Genomic DNA, 19,376 nt, shown 5'->3' on the forward strand with positions numbered 1-19,376 from the left:
AATATAACTGCAGACTGATTTTCCGATGATCCACGTATTCTTAACGGTTATAATAATAATTGAAGATAATTAATTTATAGAGAATTAAATAACTCACAGTTATAAAGGAATTAAATAAGATTTAATAAATACAGCTTTCTTAAAGAGGATATTACAAATTGCTGAAAAATTGTTGATTAAACATTAAACAATTACTTCTAAGCAACTCAATTATGTACAGAGTGACTTTTTTCACCAATAATAATTATAGTTAATCTTTAGCAGAACATAACAGTTTATATTGAATCCCTCACATTTGTACTGGGTTTGTAATTCTGACGCAGAGTGATATTTTGAAAAGCAAATGTGTCAAGACTCGCGCTTTTTAGCTAATCTTGTGAGAAAATTTTTCACAGGAATATTTTTATTTTAACACCTTCAACATCTCCGCATCTACAAAAATGAACTTCGGCAAGCGGTGTTATTTTTCACGAAACGATCATTTTAAGGGAACAGCTCTGTTGTGGATCTTGGTGAAAAATATCACCACTTGAAAATCAAACGAGTATAACAGAACTTTTCTCTTAAAGTGATCGTACGTAAGTTATACCAACTTACTAAAGTTTATTTTGACAGATAGAGAAATCTTGAAGACTATTTTCATTTTAGGAAATATTTCATCTTTTCAAACACGTGTCTGAGTCTGTCTGAAAAAACGAGAGGCATATGTTTCGGAAATGTAAATTTTCAGTACAATTCATGATCAATCAGACATTTGATGAAAAGAATATAAAAAAAAATAGACAACTAATTATAAACGTTTTTACTGAAACGAGTCTCAGATACCGATATGCAGCTGATGAAACTTTTCTGATGGAGTTTTGGGAACGCCCTGTAGACCTTCACCTTACGAATGTAAATTCCTTGACCTTCTCAAGTTCAGGCTTAAAACCCGTTGCAACTCCGGGTAAGCCTATTCGATCCCGATTCCAGAGCATAAGAGCTCAGTTACGCATCACTCTTTCCTTGGGCTGATGTCAGAGTGTACAGTGCGTGTCGTAAATCTTTGACAGCAGTGCAGGGAACAAGATTGAACCTTCATCCACATCAGTAGTAAGCTTTCCAAGAAAATATCACGCGATCGATGCTTCCTTCAGAAAACTGTATTCACAATCGGGTTAAATGATTCTCAAACGACAATGGTTGGCTCAATGGAATAACACAATTACCCTTGCAAATACAAATGGCTTTTGACATGCTCAGTATTGCTGCGCTGGTCTTTAGAGTTACCGAAGTATTCCTGGTGGAAAATGTCTCTATGATTCTTCACAGAATTTTAAACAAGATCGAAATTTTTTAATAAACATTTTTGGAGAATTTCATAGGTTTCACAGATTGTTATAGTTTTTCTCACATCAATCGTTGATGTTAAAAAAATTTTTTTTATAGAATATGGTAGAATTTTTCATTTAGAGAAACTACCTACGATTTTTTTTTTATGAATGGAACTTACTGAAACGAGATTTTCAATACGGACCCACTATATAATAGATTATATCGATAACCTATATTCTTTAAATTTTCTTTGTGAGTGAATTAATGCGAGATCTAGCGCTGCTCCAAGAATATTATTTCATCTTTCTCGTAGGTATTCGTAATATTATGAAATAATAATTCCTGGATGTTGATATTTATTAGATTTTCCAGAATAAATTTACGAAAATTCACGAAGTTTTATTTAACCTTTGCGGGACAGTTGATTTTCCATTTTATCGTTGCTGATTTGAAATAATTACAATAGTTTTGTAACATTTCATAGTTTCTTACGAAAAAATTAAAAATGAACAAAGATTTGCAATGATTTTTTGTTTTTCTGTGTTTGCATAGAATATAGCGTAGAGATTATTTTCGCCTCCAGGGGTCCCTGAGCTCGGGACCCTCAGGGAATACTGAAACCGACCACGAAAAATCTCGTCGCCCGGTTGTACGAGGCTTGAAAAAAAGGCTTAAAATAAAAGACTTTGTACGATGGGGGCCTCACATAAAAGATTCCAGTTTGGAGGGCATGGTGTCACACTCCGATAGAATCAGCTCCGGTACTCCGGCAGCGGTCTTCTTCTCGAATCTTAGCTGGATGCTGCTACAGCATTCGTTCGATATTGAGTCTCTAGTCTGCTTCGGAAGATGTTTTCCGCTGCAATATTACTCGCAGTTTGTGCCTTCGTTCTATTCTGTGTTTACGACTCCGTCAAGCCAGCCAATTTCCCACCAGGTATTGTGCGATATTTTAATTATACTAAAACCGCGTTTCTATTTAACCATTCTTAGTCAAATCGATGAAATTTTGTAAAGCGTAGATTTTTACTAGTATTCTTGAAATTTAAACGATTCTAAGCGTCAACACGCAGTGAAGATTGAAACAAATTTTGATAACGCGTAACTCAGACGAAGTGATAACAGTGTTGGTAAATTCCAAATAGTATAACCTGTGATATTTACTGAAAATCATCGTTTCCTCAAATTCAGTATTTCCCAAAATTCTGTGAGTAAGTGGATAGTTGGTTTAAAAAAATGTGTCGATTTGACCGTAATTTTTAGTGTCTGCAAATCGTTTTTAAATCTATGATGTATCTGCTGAGATCAAACTGTAGCTATTCATACACGCATTTTCTGTTCAAAAGTCCGGAGTTTTGTCTTTGAAACCCAAAACTTTGCATAGACTAGGATTTCTATTAGACAAAATACAAGTTGTATTTAAATAAAACTTACACGACTTGCGAGCTGTTGTTTTCATAAATTGTTTCATCAGTTTTCGAGTGAAAAACGTAAGATAGTAAACTGTACTCACCGTGGAGTTTTTGTATAATGCATAATCACAACCAGGTTATAATTATGTGGACATTACTGATTTACCTCACCCGTAGAAACTTATAATTTAATTTGCAAATGTGTTTGGCTTTGAATAATGAATAGGAAGCAACGGTGACATGTTTGAGAGGAGATCCAGATATGGCCGTGGCATGACACTGTAAAAGTTGACCGTGGCTTTTGTCACATCGTGAAATAAAAATTCAGAGTCAAGTTTATCAGAAATATGAATGAGGTGTCTAAAGTTAGTCATTCGTACGTCACGCCTTTGTTATGGTAAAGGAAGAACTCGATCCAAAAACACTCTTTACAATACATAATAATTCGGAAGAACGTTGGTATATTGTGCTAAATCTTTGTCCAAAACGTGGCTAGATATTAAAGAGGTACGTACGAGCAGACTGCTGAGGAAGTAGGTGGATTTTGGAAATCTATATCTCGATGATCCATTATTCGATTAAATTTGAGTTTGTTTTATTGAAAATTATGTAGACGAACTTTCAATGAAATTATTTTTTTTATCGTAACTAAATAATGGCACGGTTATTCACAATAACGTCAACGTTTTCCCTCTGTAAATTGTTTCACGGTGCCGATACGATATTTTAATTTTTGACGAAATCCAAATCCCCGCACCCAGAAGGTACCCAGTGAACCAAAAGGAATTGTATGGAATCAAGAACGTACAAACACGGAATTAACTCGAATTGAAAAGACTTGTGCCAATTCTTTTGAATTTGTTTTAAGTTTTTTCAATTCGTGTCAATACCGTTTTTGCTGTATTCAATTCGATTTAGTTTACTGGATAACGTAACACCAGGTTAATATTGTACATTGTGAATGAAGCGCGGAAAGAAGGTGGTCACGAATGTAGTATCATTTGTTTTTACTTAATTTTCAGCAGAATGGAGGATATTTTGAAGTAAATATTAGCCTCAACTAAAAAAACCAATATGGCTGGAGACGCGGGAAATTTGAATTAAGAATTCATTTTTCCCCTAGAAAAGCCAAAAAGAGCATAATCCAAAAATCTAGTCGTGTACATAGATACAACCGTATAATCACTGTGCGAGATATTAAACATAATGTATAACAACTTTCACAACAATATGACCCCAGGACCAAGATGGCTGCCGTTCGTGGGATGTTTTCCACGCTTTTACCGTCTCCGATCAAAGTACGGCTACGTGCATTTGGCGATGAGAGATCTGGCTGAAAAATACGGTTCGCTGCTCGGCATCAAGCTCGGGAAACAGCGCATTGTTATAGTCAGTACGCACGAGCTGATCAGGAAGGTTCTCACACAGGAAGAGTTTAACGGTCGTCCGGATGGTTTCTTCTTCAGAGTGCGTGCCTTTGGAGAAAGGAGAGGTACCTATAGTCCACGGCATGGCGCCCTAAACCCGCAAGAACTCGCCCAGTCAGCCGTAAATTGGTTTACAGCTGCTAATTACAGCCGGAATACAATTCGGCAATGGGTGTTTTGATCGTTCATTTCCATTTTTGAATCCGTTTAAGAGGACACTGTAGTCAGTTTTTACCGACCGAGTAAAATGTCGCTCACTTGGACCTAACCAAAGCCTAAAACAAAGAATATGGAGTATACCTAGAATAATGATCGTATTGTTGTGCTAGATTCAATATTCAACAACTCATTACAAAATCTATCGGAATTCATTTTTCCTTAAACTTTGTAGGCTGTAAATTGTAATGCCCTACATTTGAGCTTTCGCGGTAGATAAAATTTAGGGCAGATAAATTTCGGTTTTAGTTTTTGTAGGAAGCCGTTGATTGGTGGATTACACTAAACTGTCAGTGTAAGTGGTAACAATTGTAACGACCTTCTAGGTATACTTCCATGTTCTTTGCCTATACGAGTATGACTGACGTGGAAATGCCGCGGTAGTCCAATTTGACATAACCTATACGCAACGCCGAACACAAATATCCAGAAAAAATGGTTGTTTTGCAGAAAAATAATGCCAGAAAGTGTAAACCTGTAATTGAATTATAACTGATTGCATAAATAAAATTTCTGGCGTTATTTTCATGTAGAAGAAAAAGTTCATGGATATTTTTGTTCGTCATTGCATGTGAAATTCCACTGTCTCCGGATCTTCTCGTTAGTAATGTTCAGGCACTGATAATAGTCGAAATAAATGACATTCTACTCGGTCGGTAAGGACGGACTGCAGCATACCCTTAAGAATGAATCAGCTGGGCTCTCCGAATAAAAAGTTGGGAAAAAATTGTGTGTAAGGTCTCCAGTCATGTTTTATGCGAATTCATGATGGTTAAAACGAATGAAATAATATCCCTACCGTGTCCTGGTGTAACAGAAATGAATTTGAACAAATTCGAATCGCACAAACTAAGACATCAACGATTTGATAAAGAGCTTTATAATCGGAATATTTAAAATGACTGAACTGCAATAATTTTTATCTGGTTCTAATGTCTTGGGGCTCATTTGGTCGCTGACCGAATCCCTACAAATTGCCTGAAAAGGTTCAATAAATCTTTCATCATGCTACAGATCAATGGGTGTTTCATTGAAGCAAAAATCTACACGATTATTACATATTTCATGATTACTTACATTTTATCGAGTGATTACGAGATCATGATTTCTCACGATTTCTAAGATTTTATATCATTCCTTAAGATTAAAAACAGATTTCTGTAATCCTGGATGATTCCTCATAATTACCAATGATATTGTTACTAATGCAGAATTTTATTTTTATATTACTGATTGCAAAAAATGATTTTGAATGATATTAACACGATGATGCCTTTAGTGAAACACAAATCGCTACCTCGCTACAAATAAAACACGCAAATGTAATTGTTGATTAACATGTTTATTACCACGCGAAAAAAATAAATCTTAATCCATTTTAGAGGTGAGATGCTTGTAAATAATTTTCAGACAATCGCTCGAGCACTCAATTTGAACGTTTTGAATAAAGAACCTGACGCCCAAATGGTTGATATTCATTTCTACTACAAGGTCTAGAGATATTGTTTCATTCCTGTTTACCATCATTGGGACAAATAACACTGCTGAATATTTTTCAAACGGTTTTATCTTTTATCCTAAATTCTCATCCAAACGATACGGTCCACTCATCCTTAACGCCAATGAAAATTAATTGTTGCTCAGGAGTCTTATTCACCGACGGGATCAAGTGGTCTCAGCATCGACGTTTCTCGCTTCGTCACTTGCGTTCATTTGGATTCGGTCACCGCCAAATGCAGAACCAAATCGTCACGGAGGCCGAAGATCTGGTCAAGTTTTTGCAGAATCAGAGCTTGCGAGGTCCCGTGCCAATGCACGACGCCTTCGATGTTGCAGTGATAAACTCACTCTGGTTGATGTTCGCCGGTAGACGTTTCGATTACAGCGATCAGAGGCTAACGGAGATCCTACAAGTTACTCATGACGCCTTCAGGTGCCAATAATTTGTTACTCAGGATTTCAGAGACGAGACAAAAACGTCGTCGGGTAATTCGGAAATAGTACATTGTGTATCAAGTGCGGAAAGGATCCGGTTTTGAGGAGCGTGAAGCTGGCCGCACTAGCGAATACAATTATTTAAATCTTATTTCATACATTTTAACCGTGTTATCTGATATCACAAAAATATCTATTTGTAATGTGAAGAGGCACCGTATTCGTTTCGGTCTGATTCCATTGCGCCCACTGGAGCCGGGCGGAAAGTCCTTATCCGCCTGCTTCCGGATTCCCCTGAAATGCGCTACTTCGTGCCTGCTTTACATGCATGAACTGCATGACGAGTTTTCAAAGAGGTCGAACAAAAATTATTTCTGAGTAATAACCTGAAATTCCGTTCCAGTCAAAAAGCTGTGGAGATAAAAACATTACGAAGCGAAAGTTTCAAAGGTCAAGTTGAAGTAAATTCAGTTCGGTTTGGTTGAAAAGGTATTTCCTAAAATCAGGAATTTATTTGAAAAGCACATTTTTTTTCACTAAATTGACTTCAGTTACACCTTCAACAGCTCTTTGTCTAATACGTTTGTTAAATTGCATCATTGCCGAAAAAAAAAATTGAACCAAAACAATAAATTATATAACGTTAATGATTGTTTCGCTGTTCAATTGACAAAAATTAATTTAATTCGCTGCCTACTGGAATACTTCTGATGTGACTTGATTAAAATTTTTTCGAAATCTTTGGGAATACGTTGAAATCCTTTACAATATTCTGAGAAAACTTACCGAACCTCTTTAAAATCTTATGAAAAATCTGTGTAATTATCAGGAATTTCTGAAGTATTTTGAAAGACTTTAAAATTATTTAGAATTATACGAAATCCTGTGAAATGACATATAATTATGTAAAATCTCTAAAATCTTGAAATTAGATAAAATTCCTGAAATCCTTGGAAATTTTTTGAATCTTATCAAGTTTTTTTTTTAACGGTGTTAATATTGGAATCTGCTACACAGTGAAACTGATTTTTGATTAACCCTTCGTAATTGAATCTCGCTAAGATGAATATTTTATCGTAGATTGATAGATACTTCCGGTGGGATTCTCTGTCAACTTCCGTTCCTGCGCTTCATTTGCCCGGAACTATCTGGCTACAACTCGTTGATGACGATACTGAGGAAACTATGGTCTTTCCTTGCTGAGGAAATTAACGAGCACGTCTCAAGTCTTCCGGCAGATGAGCCACGCGACTTGATCGACGCCTTTCTGATGGAAATCTCACAGAACGAGTCGAGTCACTCTAACGATCAGTTCAATCGTAAGTCGATGTAGCATTATCCAGGTGACTTGTGATTTCTATTCGCTGTATGTAGTACTTGCTCATAAGGTTACTGCTTATGCATATGGATAATTTTATACGTACAAAACATGCGTACAGAATATCGCACACTCATTTATTCAGATGAGGAGCTTCTTGTCTTATGCTTGGATCTCTTTCTCGCTGGATCCGAGACGACTAGCAACACGCTTTCTACGATGCTAATATATCTCGTCCTGAATCCCGAATGGCTGGAAAAACTTCAGGTGGAACTGTCGAAGGTCGTTGGTAGAGACAGACCCCCGAGTACTGCGGATCGTTCGTCTCTCCATAAAATGGAAGCATTTTTAGCCGAAGTGAGAACTTTTTTAGCTTCCGAAAAAGGCATACGATATACATTTTGATCGTCAATTTTCACAGAATTATCAAATTATGTATGCGAAGATTTTTCCTTCGAATTTCTTACGCTTTTCTATAAGAAGGAGAAGTATTTTAACATTAATTTTTTACCTATAATTTTCTTTCCAATGTTCTGAGTCATTTGGCATTTTCTGTCGTTTCTTGTATTTTGCAAATGCGCCAATCTGATACGGAGAAAATATTGAAAAACGAAAAATATGTGCAGAAAATGTTCGGAGAATTAAAAAAACTCGAAATGTACTATTTCGAAGCCCGTCGTTCAATATGAGTTAAAAATATGTTCAAAGTAGTCAAAGTTTTTTTTTGTCTCACAGAATGAAAAAAGTCAGCTTTTTCATATTTAATAAAGAAAAGTGTTTTTTCAAAGGATAAAAACTAAATACAAAAACCTTATTATATTTACAATAAGGAATGAATGAATGCATATACAATAATGACAAAGAAAATGGTTGAGAAATCGTATTGCTGAATCGAAGAAACCGTTTTCATTACGTCAAATATGGGAGTGTAAACTTAAAGATATTATTTTTTAAATTGAATAGATTTTTTTTAAATCTTTGTAACAATATATAAATGCTAAAATTTCTTGCATTTTAAGAAGTTTTGCACAAAATTTTCTCCAGAGTCTAATTGACTTTTGATTTAGCGATTTTCTTAACGCCCTCGTGAATGATTTTCCACTTTTCGATTGCCCAGGTGCAGAGATGTGTCTTCATAGCGCCTCTGGGTGTTCCTCACAGGACAGTAAAAGACGTCTGCCTAAACGGATATCGCATTCCGAAGGTACGCGGGTACGATAAACGGCCAATTGCAATGCGCGGTGCAAGCGACGTTCCTTGATTCTGACATTTCGATTCGTTTCAGGACACCGTGGTGCTGGTGAATTATTATAGCGTGCAACACGAGAGGCTACATTGGAAAGATCCGGAAGTATTTCGTCCGCAACGATTTCTGAACGCAAATGGAGTATTTATGCCGGACGATTTCTCCATCCCGTTTGGACTTGGTAAATTTACATTTAACCGTTGTAATTTCTTGAAATGCGGTTATGGCTACTCGGACCCAGGCTTCAGTCGTGTTACAATTGTGGCTTGATATTATTCTCCGGAAGCGTGAAGTTAACGAGCGAATGTAATGCGACTTATAAGCGCTCTTTTAATTAGGCTAAAGTTGCGGATGGAAAACTCATGCTTGTACCTACAATCGTGAAACTCCAAAGATCATTGTGTAAGGTGCATGCTGTCCTCTCGCTTTCTCATCACTCCGGATTCCCGGGTCCGAGAATAATCGCTTGTTTCACGGTTTGTCGAAAACGCACTTCGCGTTGGATTGATTGGCTAGAGTTATGAAAACTGAAGATAACGCCTGGATTTGGTATAAAAAATTACGTTCATAAACGTGATCTTTCAAAGATATTAACCGTCGAATTGAAAATTTTACGATCCCAATAACGCGACGAATAAAATGTTTTGGGAAATCTGTGGAAAATAGTATTCCGAGTAGATGAGGCATCAAATTTACTATTTTCAAATTTTTAAAGAAATTTTCCTTGCTCACGAATCTAACAGTTCAACAAATACTAGATATAAAAGTATTTCGTGTAGAATTAAAGAAAGTTTAGATTTTGGGATACCGCAATATCCTTGGTCATTTTTTTTTACTGTTTGAATTTGTGATTTTCAATCGAATTTAGTATATCTAACTTGACAATTTTTTATTTCTATTCTCATTTTCATTCAAATTTGTATTTCATTATAGGGAAAAGACGTTGCTTGGGAGAAGTATTGGCGCGAAATAGTTTGTTTCTCTATCTCGCCTACGTTCTGCACTACTTCGATATCAAGATATCGGAAAAACACGGCCCTCCCAACCCGAATGGCAACGATGGATTCACCATTTCACCGAAACCGTTTTATCTGATTTTGTCCCACCGAACTGGATAAAAATTAACTTCACTGGGAAAAGTTTCTCATTGTGGTTTCTATAATACGATCTTTAACTATATTCATTTTTTACCGTGACCGAAAAATACGGTTCTGGATACAAAATGAAACTGAGTTTTGTAGCTGTAACTGAAAAATTTAGTCTGCGTTTCTGTTCCGCTTAATTATGGTCACTCGTACTATATTTTGTTGTAACCATATTGCAGCAATAAATTGACGTTAAGGTCTTATTTCGCTAAGAAAATGTAGTAAACTAAAAACGTAATGTTAAGAATTTAGATAACACTAAATTATTATTTGTAGCACATTCTCTTGTAGTTCTAAAATTTTTACGGTACCCGTATTACAAAAATTTTCTAGTAACTATAAAAAACGAATCTTTTTCTTCAGTGGTATCTTTTGTACTCGCACAAAATTAATATCTGCTTCATTCCTTTCTTCGCAAATAGAGTGCTGATAAAGCAAGCAACAACGCGGAATTATTATTATCATATATTACTACTTTATTAAGTATGCACGGTTCATTATATGGCAGCCGAAACTTTAATCGTCTGTCGCTTACATTTTCGATTGTTCAGATCTGAAATATGTTGTTCAGATCAGGTACACACATTCAATATATTACTGAAAATTTGTTAAACCGCATGTGTCACTGCAATCTTGACACGAAAGCTAGAAATTAATGAAATCCGGTTCGCGAATAAAGTTGTCAATATAATTTTCTCTCATATCTACACGTTTATAAATCACTTCCGTAACTTGCTGTGTATTAAGTATCCTCAATGTATGGCTTATATACATAAGAGAGCGAGATCGCTGTGCGAAATTTGCTTACTAAGCCAGCGAGTCGAGATGTAGTTGTATAAAGTGCTTGAAACCATTTACTCGGAGAACCGCGAAACTGGATATTGCGGAGGTATAATATTTTTGAAAGTATGTGCAAGTGTTGCTCATTCTCCAATGCCATGTAAAAGCTATGACAGAATGTCGTTTTCTATCTAAAATACATTATTTTAAACATTTCCAGAATAATTTTAAAACCATTCCAAAAATGAAGAGAAATTTTCGAGAAATAAAAATCTGTCGATAAATGCACTGGAAATAGTATCAAATTCTCGCTGTTTGATTTACAGCAAGAGAGTTTTTCGCTAAAAAGAAGAAGATCTTGAATAATAATAATAAAAAAAAAAAAAAAATAAACAAAACCTGTTATGTGAAGAAGATATCTAAGAAATTTGTCGAAATGGCTATAAATTTGTTTGTGACAACAAGATTATATTCTACACACAGTGATTTATTGATAATTTATTAAACTGCACATTCACCGTAAGAAACTTCTCGTATACTATATCGTATACATAATACATACATTGACGCAAACGTTACGTACGGGTCAAGAAACTATTTAACATATAATTTTACGTAAACTTGGTGTAAATGTCTGAAGAACACGGGAGTCGATGGTTTAAATTTAACTTTCTGTCCATCGAACTTTCAGATCAATTTGGTACATCAACATACGAAGTCGCCGCTTGTCTCGGAATGAGGAGAGCATCGTACGGCTTTGGCGAAATTGTGAGACCTGGTACACGCACCAGCGTGGGGGACTCCTGTCCAGGAACCGGAAGTAAACGGCATCGCTGCATCACGCCGACGAAGATAAGGAAGATGGCACACCTTGCCAGGGTTTCGCCTGGACAGCGTCGTTTTCCTGTTGATTCATACCGTGATATAATAACATTCACTTTACCGAGTAGAAGGAAATGAAGAGACGAAAAAAATGAATGATGGGTAAAAAAAAAAAAAAAAAAAAAAAAAAAAAAAAAAAAAAAAAAAACATGATGCACAGATCACTTACTTAGGTTAAAGAGAAGAGAGAATACGAACGAAAGGTAAAAAGACGAGTTGCCAAAGAATCAATTGAAGTCGGCGAGGAAACAAAGGAAAAAAATTGGCAATATAGTTTTTGAAGAAAGAATAGTTTAGCATGAAAGTTGCAGCAGCTAGCAAGAGGTCAAGTAACTTGTGTAGAAATATCGCTTTATGCTAAACTTTCATTTTTAACACACACGCACCGGAATATCACCTTAACATATCACGGCACCGAACATGAATGCCTATTTATTATATATCCATGGCAGTCAACGACACTGTCAATGGCGTCTTGCCCTTGGCGGTAACAGAGTAACTGATCGTCTAATTTTTTAAGACTCACAAATCTCGCAGCTCACCGCAGCTGAGACATATCATGTATAATATATGTATGTACATACGTATTGTACGTACATACTCAAATGGCTCGAATTAGCCGTAGGCAATAACTGATCAGACAACGAGGATTGATGGACTCGCAGTGATAATTAGAGAAAAGTTTAACTGGTCGAAAGTAATCTCGGTTGTATATTGAAGGAATCAAAAAACGGTAGAGAGAAAACCGTTCAAAAAATTTTCAACGATATTATTTGCACCGTTAGTTATGAACGCGAATGAAATTAATCTATTTACACATAACGATAATACATAAGCTGAGGTATTCAAAATTCTAGATAATATTTTGTAATTAGAACGATCAAAGTGATTGAACTCTGGTGGTTTTTTAATCCGATTCTAATAATTTTTTAATTATTTTGTTCAGCATTGAGATCTGCAGAGTCGTTTGAAAAATGATTTACAAATAGTTGTCTTTACAGTGAATGTAAATAGTTTTTTGCAAATATCGTACAACGTAAGATAAATTTTTCTCAAGAATTACATTCACGCCTTGTAACTGTACTATAATCGAAGATTTCATACACGTTTTCGAACTTTGTGAACATGCAAAAGCAGAACCGAAAGACATTAGAATCGAATGAAAAATGTTGGAGTTTAATCATTTTGAAAGTTTTTAGTAGGTATAGTTTAATCGGAATGCTGTTTCAATCTTGTTTACTATCGATTGTGCAAATAACGTTGTTTGGGAGTATTTGAATAGTTTTTTTCCTCTTTTCTTGACGTATGATTCAGACTGTCTAGCCTAGGCTACTCATCCTTGACCTAATAAATATGCAATAGCTCACCTTCGCCGAAGAAAATTAGATTCTTGTCTGGGACGAAAACTCCGTTCTGTAAGAATCTCTCCGGTTTGAAGACATCCGGTTCGGAATAATATTCCGGATTCATGTGTATGCTCCAGATGTTCAGAATCACCGTTGCTTCCTGCGGTATCGTGTATCCCGAAAGTTTAGTTTCTCGAAGAACGCGGCGTGGCCCTATAACCGGTACGACTAAACACATCCTTTGCGACTCCGTCAGGATAGCCTCTGTGTATGGCAATCTGTGCACAAATATCACAGCATGAAGCTATTCACATTTAAGCATTTTTTTTTATTACTGTTTCAAAACTTGATTAAACCGAAATATGATACAACAAAGTTGTGAAGATTGAAATTGAAGTCGATTGAGCTCAAATTTTTCAGAAGAACTCATTCTCAATACGAAAAAGAGTCAAAATCCATTAACTCAAATCAAGAAACTATTGATGTTGGTAAGTTTGGAAAGATCACGATATCACTGTACTGGTTACAATACAAATTTCTGTGAGCTTTTATACTTTTTTAATTACATTGTTAATTTATTAAGATTAATCTGTAACGATTTGCATTCAAAGACTTTGTGATTCATTTGTGACAATAACGTCAACCATTTCTCTCCTTGACGTGTATTGCAGTTTCCAGAATATTTCAAAAACGGTTGAACCGATTTACTTTTTTGCAGAAAGTATTCTTGCAAAGTTTATCCTCTTTGACACGAAGCGTGTTTTTTTTTTGTCTGCAAAGTAGCACTTGAAATTGAATTATGATTTCTCTCCTAAATTTACGTCTATGCCAATGCTTACTGTAGATTGAATGTACCGAAAAAATGTGCACACAAAGTGCAATCTACATACTCTTATTAAGCTATAAATTCCCCAAATTCAGCCATTTTTCCCACCGTCTACTCGTATTATTGTATGTATATCTCCTTGAATTCAACTTGATTACTAAGTCATAACTTTCGAAGCTATGGTTCATCAGGTTGTTGGTACTTTTAACGTTACCTTTTTTTATCGTTTAGGTCCGGAGTTCTGCCGAAACCGACCACCTTGTCCAACTCTTGGTGAAGCAGTTCTTGAACCTCCTGGTTCACTATCATGTTCAGAAATAAGAAGTCCAATGTCGTTGTAGTTGTGTTTAACCCGGCGATGAACAGATCCATCATAATCATCACCAGTTCATTTTCTGTTGCAAATTCACATAACATCAGTGAGATATGTCAAGTTACGAGCAAGAGAAACAACTTAATTGCCAAAGATACGAATTTTACGCATTCGCTGAAGTTTTTTTTTTTTTTTTTTTTTGTTGTCGATTAATCACATTTTTCCTGGCGAAGAGTTTTCATGGAAGGCAAGAAACTCGCTGAGTTCCGGTACATCAAGTTGTAAATTTTGCACACGGATTTATGGTGTGTAACGTATATACGATTTATTTTTAAAAACACGGTAAGATTTTTCAAACACAATCTTTCGTTTACGAAATCACAACCTAAATAAATAATACGATAGTTATTCAAACTCTGAAAAATTTCAGTTTTCTAAACAAATGGATAATTTACGCTATACCAAGTATTCTCTATATTTTATCTTAGTGAGCGAGCGTGTAATCAAACGATTTTCGCAAGGTTATAGAAAAGTTAAGAATACTTGCGATATTATGTCAACAAATTATTCGCTTTACAACAAGCTTTTCTTTTAACGTTACTACATTTATTATAGTTGGAAGATAAAAACTTGCTTTGCGTATACTGTTTTTTCTTGAGAGACAGATATGAATGTAATAACGCCTAAAAGTTTGCAACTTAAAATACAGTACTGAGTAACAATGTGCCTAAGGTTTGGAACACTTTGTCTTTATCATTTCGGCGCGATGAAAAAAAAAAAACAAACAAGAAAAACAAATAGTAAAGAAAAGCCTAAATTTTAGTGTTCCAATATTTATGAAATTTCATTAAACAGGTTCTTCAATTTGTCACAATGACAATAATTGTATGAAATTTCTGTCTATACTCTTTGCCATTATGCGATATCGAGCTCACTAAAAAGTTTCTAAAAACGTCCTAAATAAGGCTTTAAAATCAGTACGATAAGTCAAAATGACAGCGAATTACTTCGCTAATAGAAAATGTATTTAAATTTTCTAATTTTTTTCATACCGATTTCGTATTAATCTTCACCTAACCAGAGCTCTGTAGAGAACTGACAAAGTGAGTGATTTGTTTGCTATATTGATTTGTCTCTGAAAAGTTTTTCTCTCTCGAAAACATGTTTAACAATAAACTGACAATGGTAAATGAATCTTTTGCAGCAAGCATATTCTCAAGGTGGTGAAGCGATGTGTTTGAATAATTCATGAACCCGTTACCACAGATGTGTATATATACATTTGCATTCAATTCACAAAAGTGAAAGGTTAAACTTCACAAAAGATCTTTAAGAACTTTTCATTCTATTTATGCAATCTTTAGGAACTCAATCCAACAACTTGTGTTATTTGATACCACACAGCTACTTGCCGTTAAATAATCCATCGGAATTTGCTTCTGAATACATTTCGTTGAGGAACATGTCTATTAAGTCATCCTGCTTGTTTGCAGTGTAATTTTTCTTATGCTCGTTAATCGTTTCCTGGAACAAATTCAATATTCATAGTCATCAGAAATTTACTCGTATATTCAACGGTTGTATGGATTCATTAATTGATGAATGGCACATGTCTCGAGAAATATGTCTTGACTCTGATTTGCTTGTTACAAACTGTCTGCCGAACAACTTTGCATTATTATCTCTGAATCAAAAAGTGCCTCAAAACAATTTTACAACGGCATTGTAAACATGAAAATGTAAAAGCAGTCTGACACGGGAATGAAGAAACATCATGCTAAAGATTATGGATCCCGTAATTTTGGCTATGAAAATAATATTGTGAAATAATAATAAACCATGAAAAATCTCTTCAGCTCCATGTTGACTGTGGTAAGGAGGTTGTATCCGGATTTTTCAGGGGCTATGTGCCTGATCCATGGCAGAGCAGATAAAGTACCACCAATCATGTCGAAGGCTCGAGCACGTCGCTTCATCAGATCTATGAAGTACAGCATTCTATGGCATAAGTCACACGGTTTATAAGTATTCCAGAGATACAATCGGTTCATAAAAAAGTATTATACAAGCAGTGACGTATCTCGGAAAAACCCGTTGTTTTCAATACCATGCAAGAAATTATTAAACTGATAAAAATTTGATCGGATTCTTGCATGACTATGAAGTCATGAAACGGTAGAAATTCAAGTGTCTGGGAAATAATTTGGATCCAATCAATTCTCTATCATAGTTTAAATACTTTCCTCCGAGTAGGAAAATAGTTTGGTAAGATTAATTCGAAGTTCAAAATCACAGTCTTACCCGTGATTTTAGCACATTTCCCAATTTTCATTACATAATAACTATGGAAGTGACGCACCTCGGCCTATCGTCAATTCTTTTTCCTGCGGTGAGAGTCCACAATACATTTATTACTGCTGGTGCTATGATTTCGTTGAGGCAGTGCACACCACCGTCTTTCATCTTCTCCAGTATGCCATTCAGCTCCTCTGTCATCAAGTCTAACATTTGACGGCGGCCTAGACCAAGTGCTCGCAAATTTCGTACGAGCCATGCGCGCATTTCTCGCCATTCCCGTCCATCATTGAAAGTTATTCCTTGAAAATGCAGAAAAGAAGAATTTAAATTACCTGATCTTAATGCTTGAGAGGCATTATGATTGCATTGAAATTCAAAATGATACTTTTAGCAGATATAAGAACGACGTCTTAATTATACAAATATTTGATAGATAAGTACAAATGTAACATAAAATCACGAACATTCGATGGTTAAAGTATCTAATCATTGATGACATTGAAAGCGATTTGAAAATTCTTGCTACCTCATAATTGTGAGGAATTTTCCGCACCGAGTTGTTGCCTCTTGCCTTTAACTTAAAGTCGTCACATATATGTATATAGTACGTGCATTTGATTTACCAGTTTTACTGCCAAAGTTTCGCAGTTCAATGAATTCGTTCCATGGTCGTCCATCGTACTCCTCATTGTGAAGAACCTTTTGAATAGCTTCCTGGTTGGAAACGGCAATGACGTCGCTGCATCCAACACGGAGTGCAACGACATCGCTATCGTACTGTCGAGAAAGCTCTAGAAAAGCGCAATGCTGGCCACCAAGTGTGCGAGACAAGCTTCGAAGCAGTGGTAAGTTCCCAACTACCGGCCATGGAAAGGGTCCTGTTGAAGTGGTTTCATTACTCAAAAACACACCCTATACAACAGTCTTCATTCCCTTCAGACTTCGCACTATCGTCGGAATTAAACTCCTTCATTTCAGCTATGTAAATTCATAACTGTAGTGTGAAATGTTCACGCGCACGTGACACCATACCACTTGTGACAATCATCTACAGTGCCGGTGATTTAAGAGTTATTGAACTGTTAAGTAATTTACCAATCGTGTAGATGCTAGTCAGAATCAGCTGAAACGACCTTAACGGAATCCCGAATATTCATTTCTAGCTACATTAACAATAAGTAACACTGTCACTTATTCGAAAGATTTATTCTGGGAGTATTATTTGAGCAAAATTCAATTAAAAAACAATTAGAGATCAAACAATTGTTCTAACGCCGCTTTAATTTTGTATCTTACGAGTGATGTCGCAAAATCCGTACAAATGTTTGTTTGAAATAAAATTTAAAATACGTACTAGTTAATTCAGATTTTTGAATGATTTTTGCATGTTTTACGAAAAAAGAACGACATGTTTTACACTCCAAAACATTGTTTTTTTCACTCCAACTACATACTGTTCAACGATTGCCAATCTAAAACGTACGTGGCATTTGCTATATACATATTTTGACCATACCGCCAAAGTACAACAGTGTGATAACTAAACCATCCAATGTTTGACTTTGCCGATAGTCTCAAAATATGTATATAGTGAGTGTTTAATCCTGCGCACAAAATACTACCAGAATAAATCTTTCGAGTAAGTGACACAGTTGCTTCATGAAGCGAGAAATGAAGGTTGGGGATCCCCTTAAGTGGCTAAGAGTTAAAATATGATCATACAACGTAATCGACTCTAATTGTAAGTTGCTTTTAGAAACAGGATTTGTAAAACGCTGAGTGACTCACGCCGGTACTGAACGCGTGCATTCGTCCAACGATATTTGGAACAGTTCCAATACTGTGTCTATACGCAAACAGACCGCTTCAATAGTTACAAATGCCTTGTTTAAGAGATCAAGTAACCTATTCGTTCGGCATTTTTGTACGTACGAGCACTCATAAGGAAATGTCTGGCAGTAGGAATTTGAATAATTCCGGAAATCAGGTATTTACAACAGTAGTAATTTCAGGTATTGTGTTGATAAACTTCTTGATAGTTTCGTCTAGTCGCATATCAGTCAAGAATCCCATCCAAAACTTTGTCAGAAAAGTTAATCATACTCTTGAAAATCAGGAAAAATATTCGTTGTTAATTATTATTCTAATTTATTTTCGGCTTCACGTTACAGCGTTCGTTGATTATTTCTACTTCTGATCCAAGGTACTTTTATGCACCAGGTAATGGGAACAAAATTAAAGTATAAAGACAGAAGGTTACCTGGTGGATAGTTCTTTCTCTTTCGGAAAAACAAACAAGCAGCGCTGAGTAGAAGAATAATGGTAATAAGAACACTTGTAGACATTGCACAGTGAATTGACGAGACATACACTGCAGCAGTGTCTTCGGCTCGAGTGACCAATACAAATAGACATTCCTGTCGACTGTACACTCAGTTCAGTAAACCTCGCCATTGACGTAGAAGCTTCATCCGCTCAATTTACTCCTGATACGGATGTATGCACTGAAAAACTGCAGTTCTAAGTAACGCGATGTAAGAAAAATTCTTCCATCAAATTGCGCGATGGATTTTCTGGAGGCAATGGTTTGTATGTAAATTCAACCAGAAAACTTATTCATTCCATAATGCATGCCGAAGGCAATAATACGTGTTGGTTAAAATTAAAAGCAAGCTAAAATCAGAAATCGAATTTGAAGAAAGTCAATTGTTGGGCTGGACTTGTTATTATCCGGGGAGTTATTCCCCGACATAGAAATAAGTTAATTACAAGCGTGCTAAAGTGGCCTTCTGATTGGTTTAAATTATCATGGTCACTTTTCCAACCGGTAAAGCGGTTACGCTGAAACTTCATGAACGGTTAGAACGACCTAAAATGCTTCAACAAATTTTTCGATTCCCTCTACATTTGAGAAAAAT

The 19,376-nt window shown here is 35.7% G+C and overlaps 2 protein-coding genes across 2 annotated transcripts; one reads left to right on the plus strand and one right to left on the minus strand.

Annotated features, from left to right (window-relative positions):
- Positions 1–2,052: 2,052 nt before the first annotated feature.
- Positions 2,053–10,039, plus strand: LOC124407243 (methyl farnesoate epoxidase-like). The gene is made up of 8 exons (XM_046883204.1): positions 2,053–2,251; positions 3,967–4,218; positions 6,014–6,302; positions 7,385–7,623; positions 7,768–7,979; positions 8,740–8,826; positions 8,908–9,049; positions 9,802–10,039. The coding sequence occupies exons 1-8, from the start codon at positions 2,164–2,166 to the stop codon at positions 9,984–9,986; spliced, it is 1,494 nt and encodes a 497-aa protein (XP_046739160.1). The 5' UTR covers positions 2,053–2,163; the 3' UTR covers positions 9,987–10,039.
- A 1,322-nt stretch (positions 10,040–11,361) lies between these two features.
- On the minus strand, positions 11,362–18,875 carry LOC124407242 (methyl farnesoate epoxidase-like). The gene is made up of 8 exons (XM_046883203.1): positions 18,719–18,875; positions 17,082–17,336; positions 16,520–16,757; positions 15,999–16,158; positions 15,573–15,684; positions 14,062–14,242; positions 13,043–13,299; positions 11,362–11,697 (listed from the first exon to the last, which is right to left on the minus strand). Exons 1-8 carry the CDS (start codon positions 18,801–18,803, stop codon positions 11,486–11,488), a joined length of 1,500 nt encoding a protein of 499 aa, XP_046739159.1. The 5' UTR covers positions 18,804–18,875; the 3' UTR covers positions 11,362–11,485.
- Between the last annotated feature and the right edge of the window lie 501 nt (positions 18,876–19,376).

Source organism: Diprion similis, chromosome 6, assembly GCF_021155765.1.
Source record: "Diprion similis isolate iyDipSimi1 chromosome 6, iyDipSimi1.1, whole genome shotgun sequence".
Classification (NCBI taxonomy): Eukaryota; Metazoa; Arthropoda; class Insecta; order Hymenoptera; family Diprionidae; genus Diprion; species Diprion similis.

Excerpts from the sequence above, each read along its gene's own strand:
- LOC124407243 (XM_046883204.1), top strand. The coding sequence starts at position 2,164 with ATGTTTTCCGCTGCAATATTACTCGCAGTTTGTGCCTTCGTTCTATTC. Across the intron at positions 7,980-8,739 it reads TGGAAGCATTTTTAGCCGAA|GTGCAGAGATGTGTCTTCAT; the intron begins GTGAGAACTTTT and ends TCGATTGCCCAG. Across the intron at positions 8,827-8,907 it reads ACGGATATCGCATTCCGAAG|GACACCGTGGTGCTGGTGAA; the intron begins GTACGCGGGTAC and ends GATTCGTTTCAG.
- LOC124407242 (XM_046883203.1), bottom strand. The coding sequence starts at position 18,803 with ATGTCTACAAGTGTTCTTATTACCATTATTCTTCTACTCAGCGCTGCT. Across the intron at positions 17,337-18,718 it reads GAGAAAGAACTATCCACCAG|GACCCTTTCCATGGCCGGTA; the intron begins GTAACCTTCTGT and ends CCACTTCAACAG. Across the intron at positions 16,159-16,519 it reads AGAATTGACGATAGGCCGAG|AATGCTGTACTTCATAGATC; the intron begins GTGCGTCACTTC and ends CTTATGCCATAG.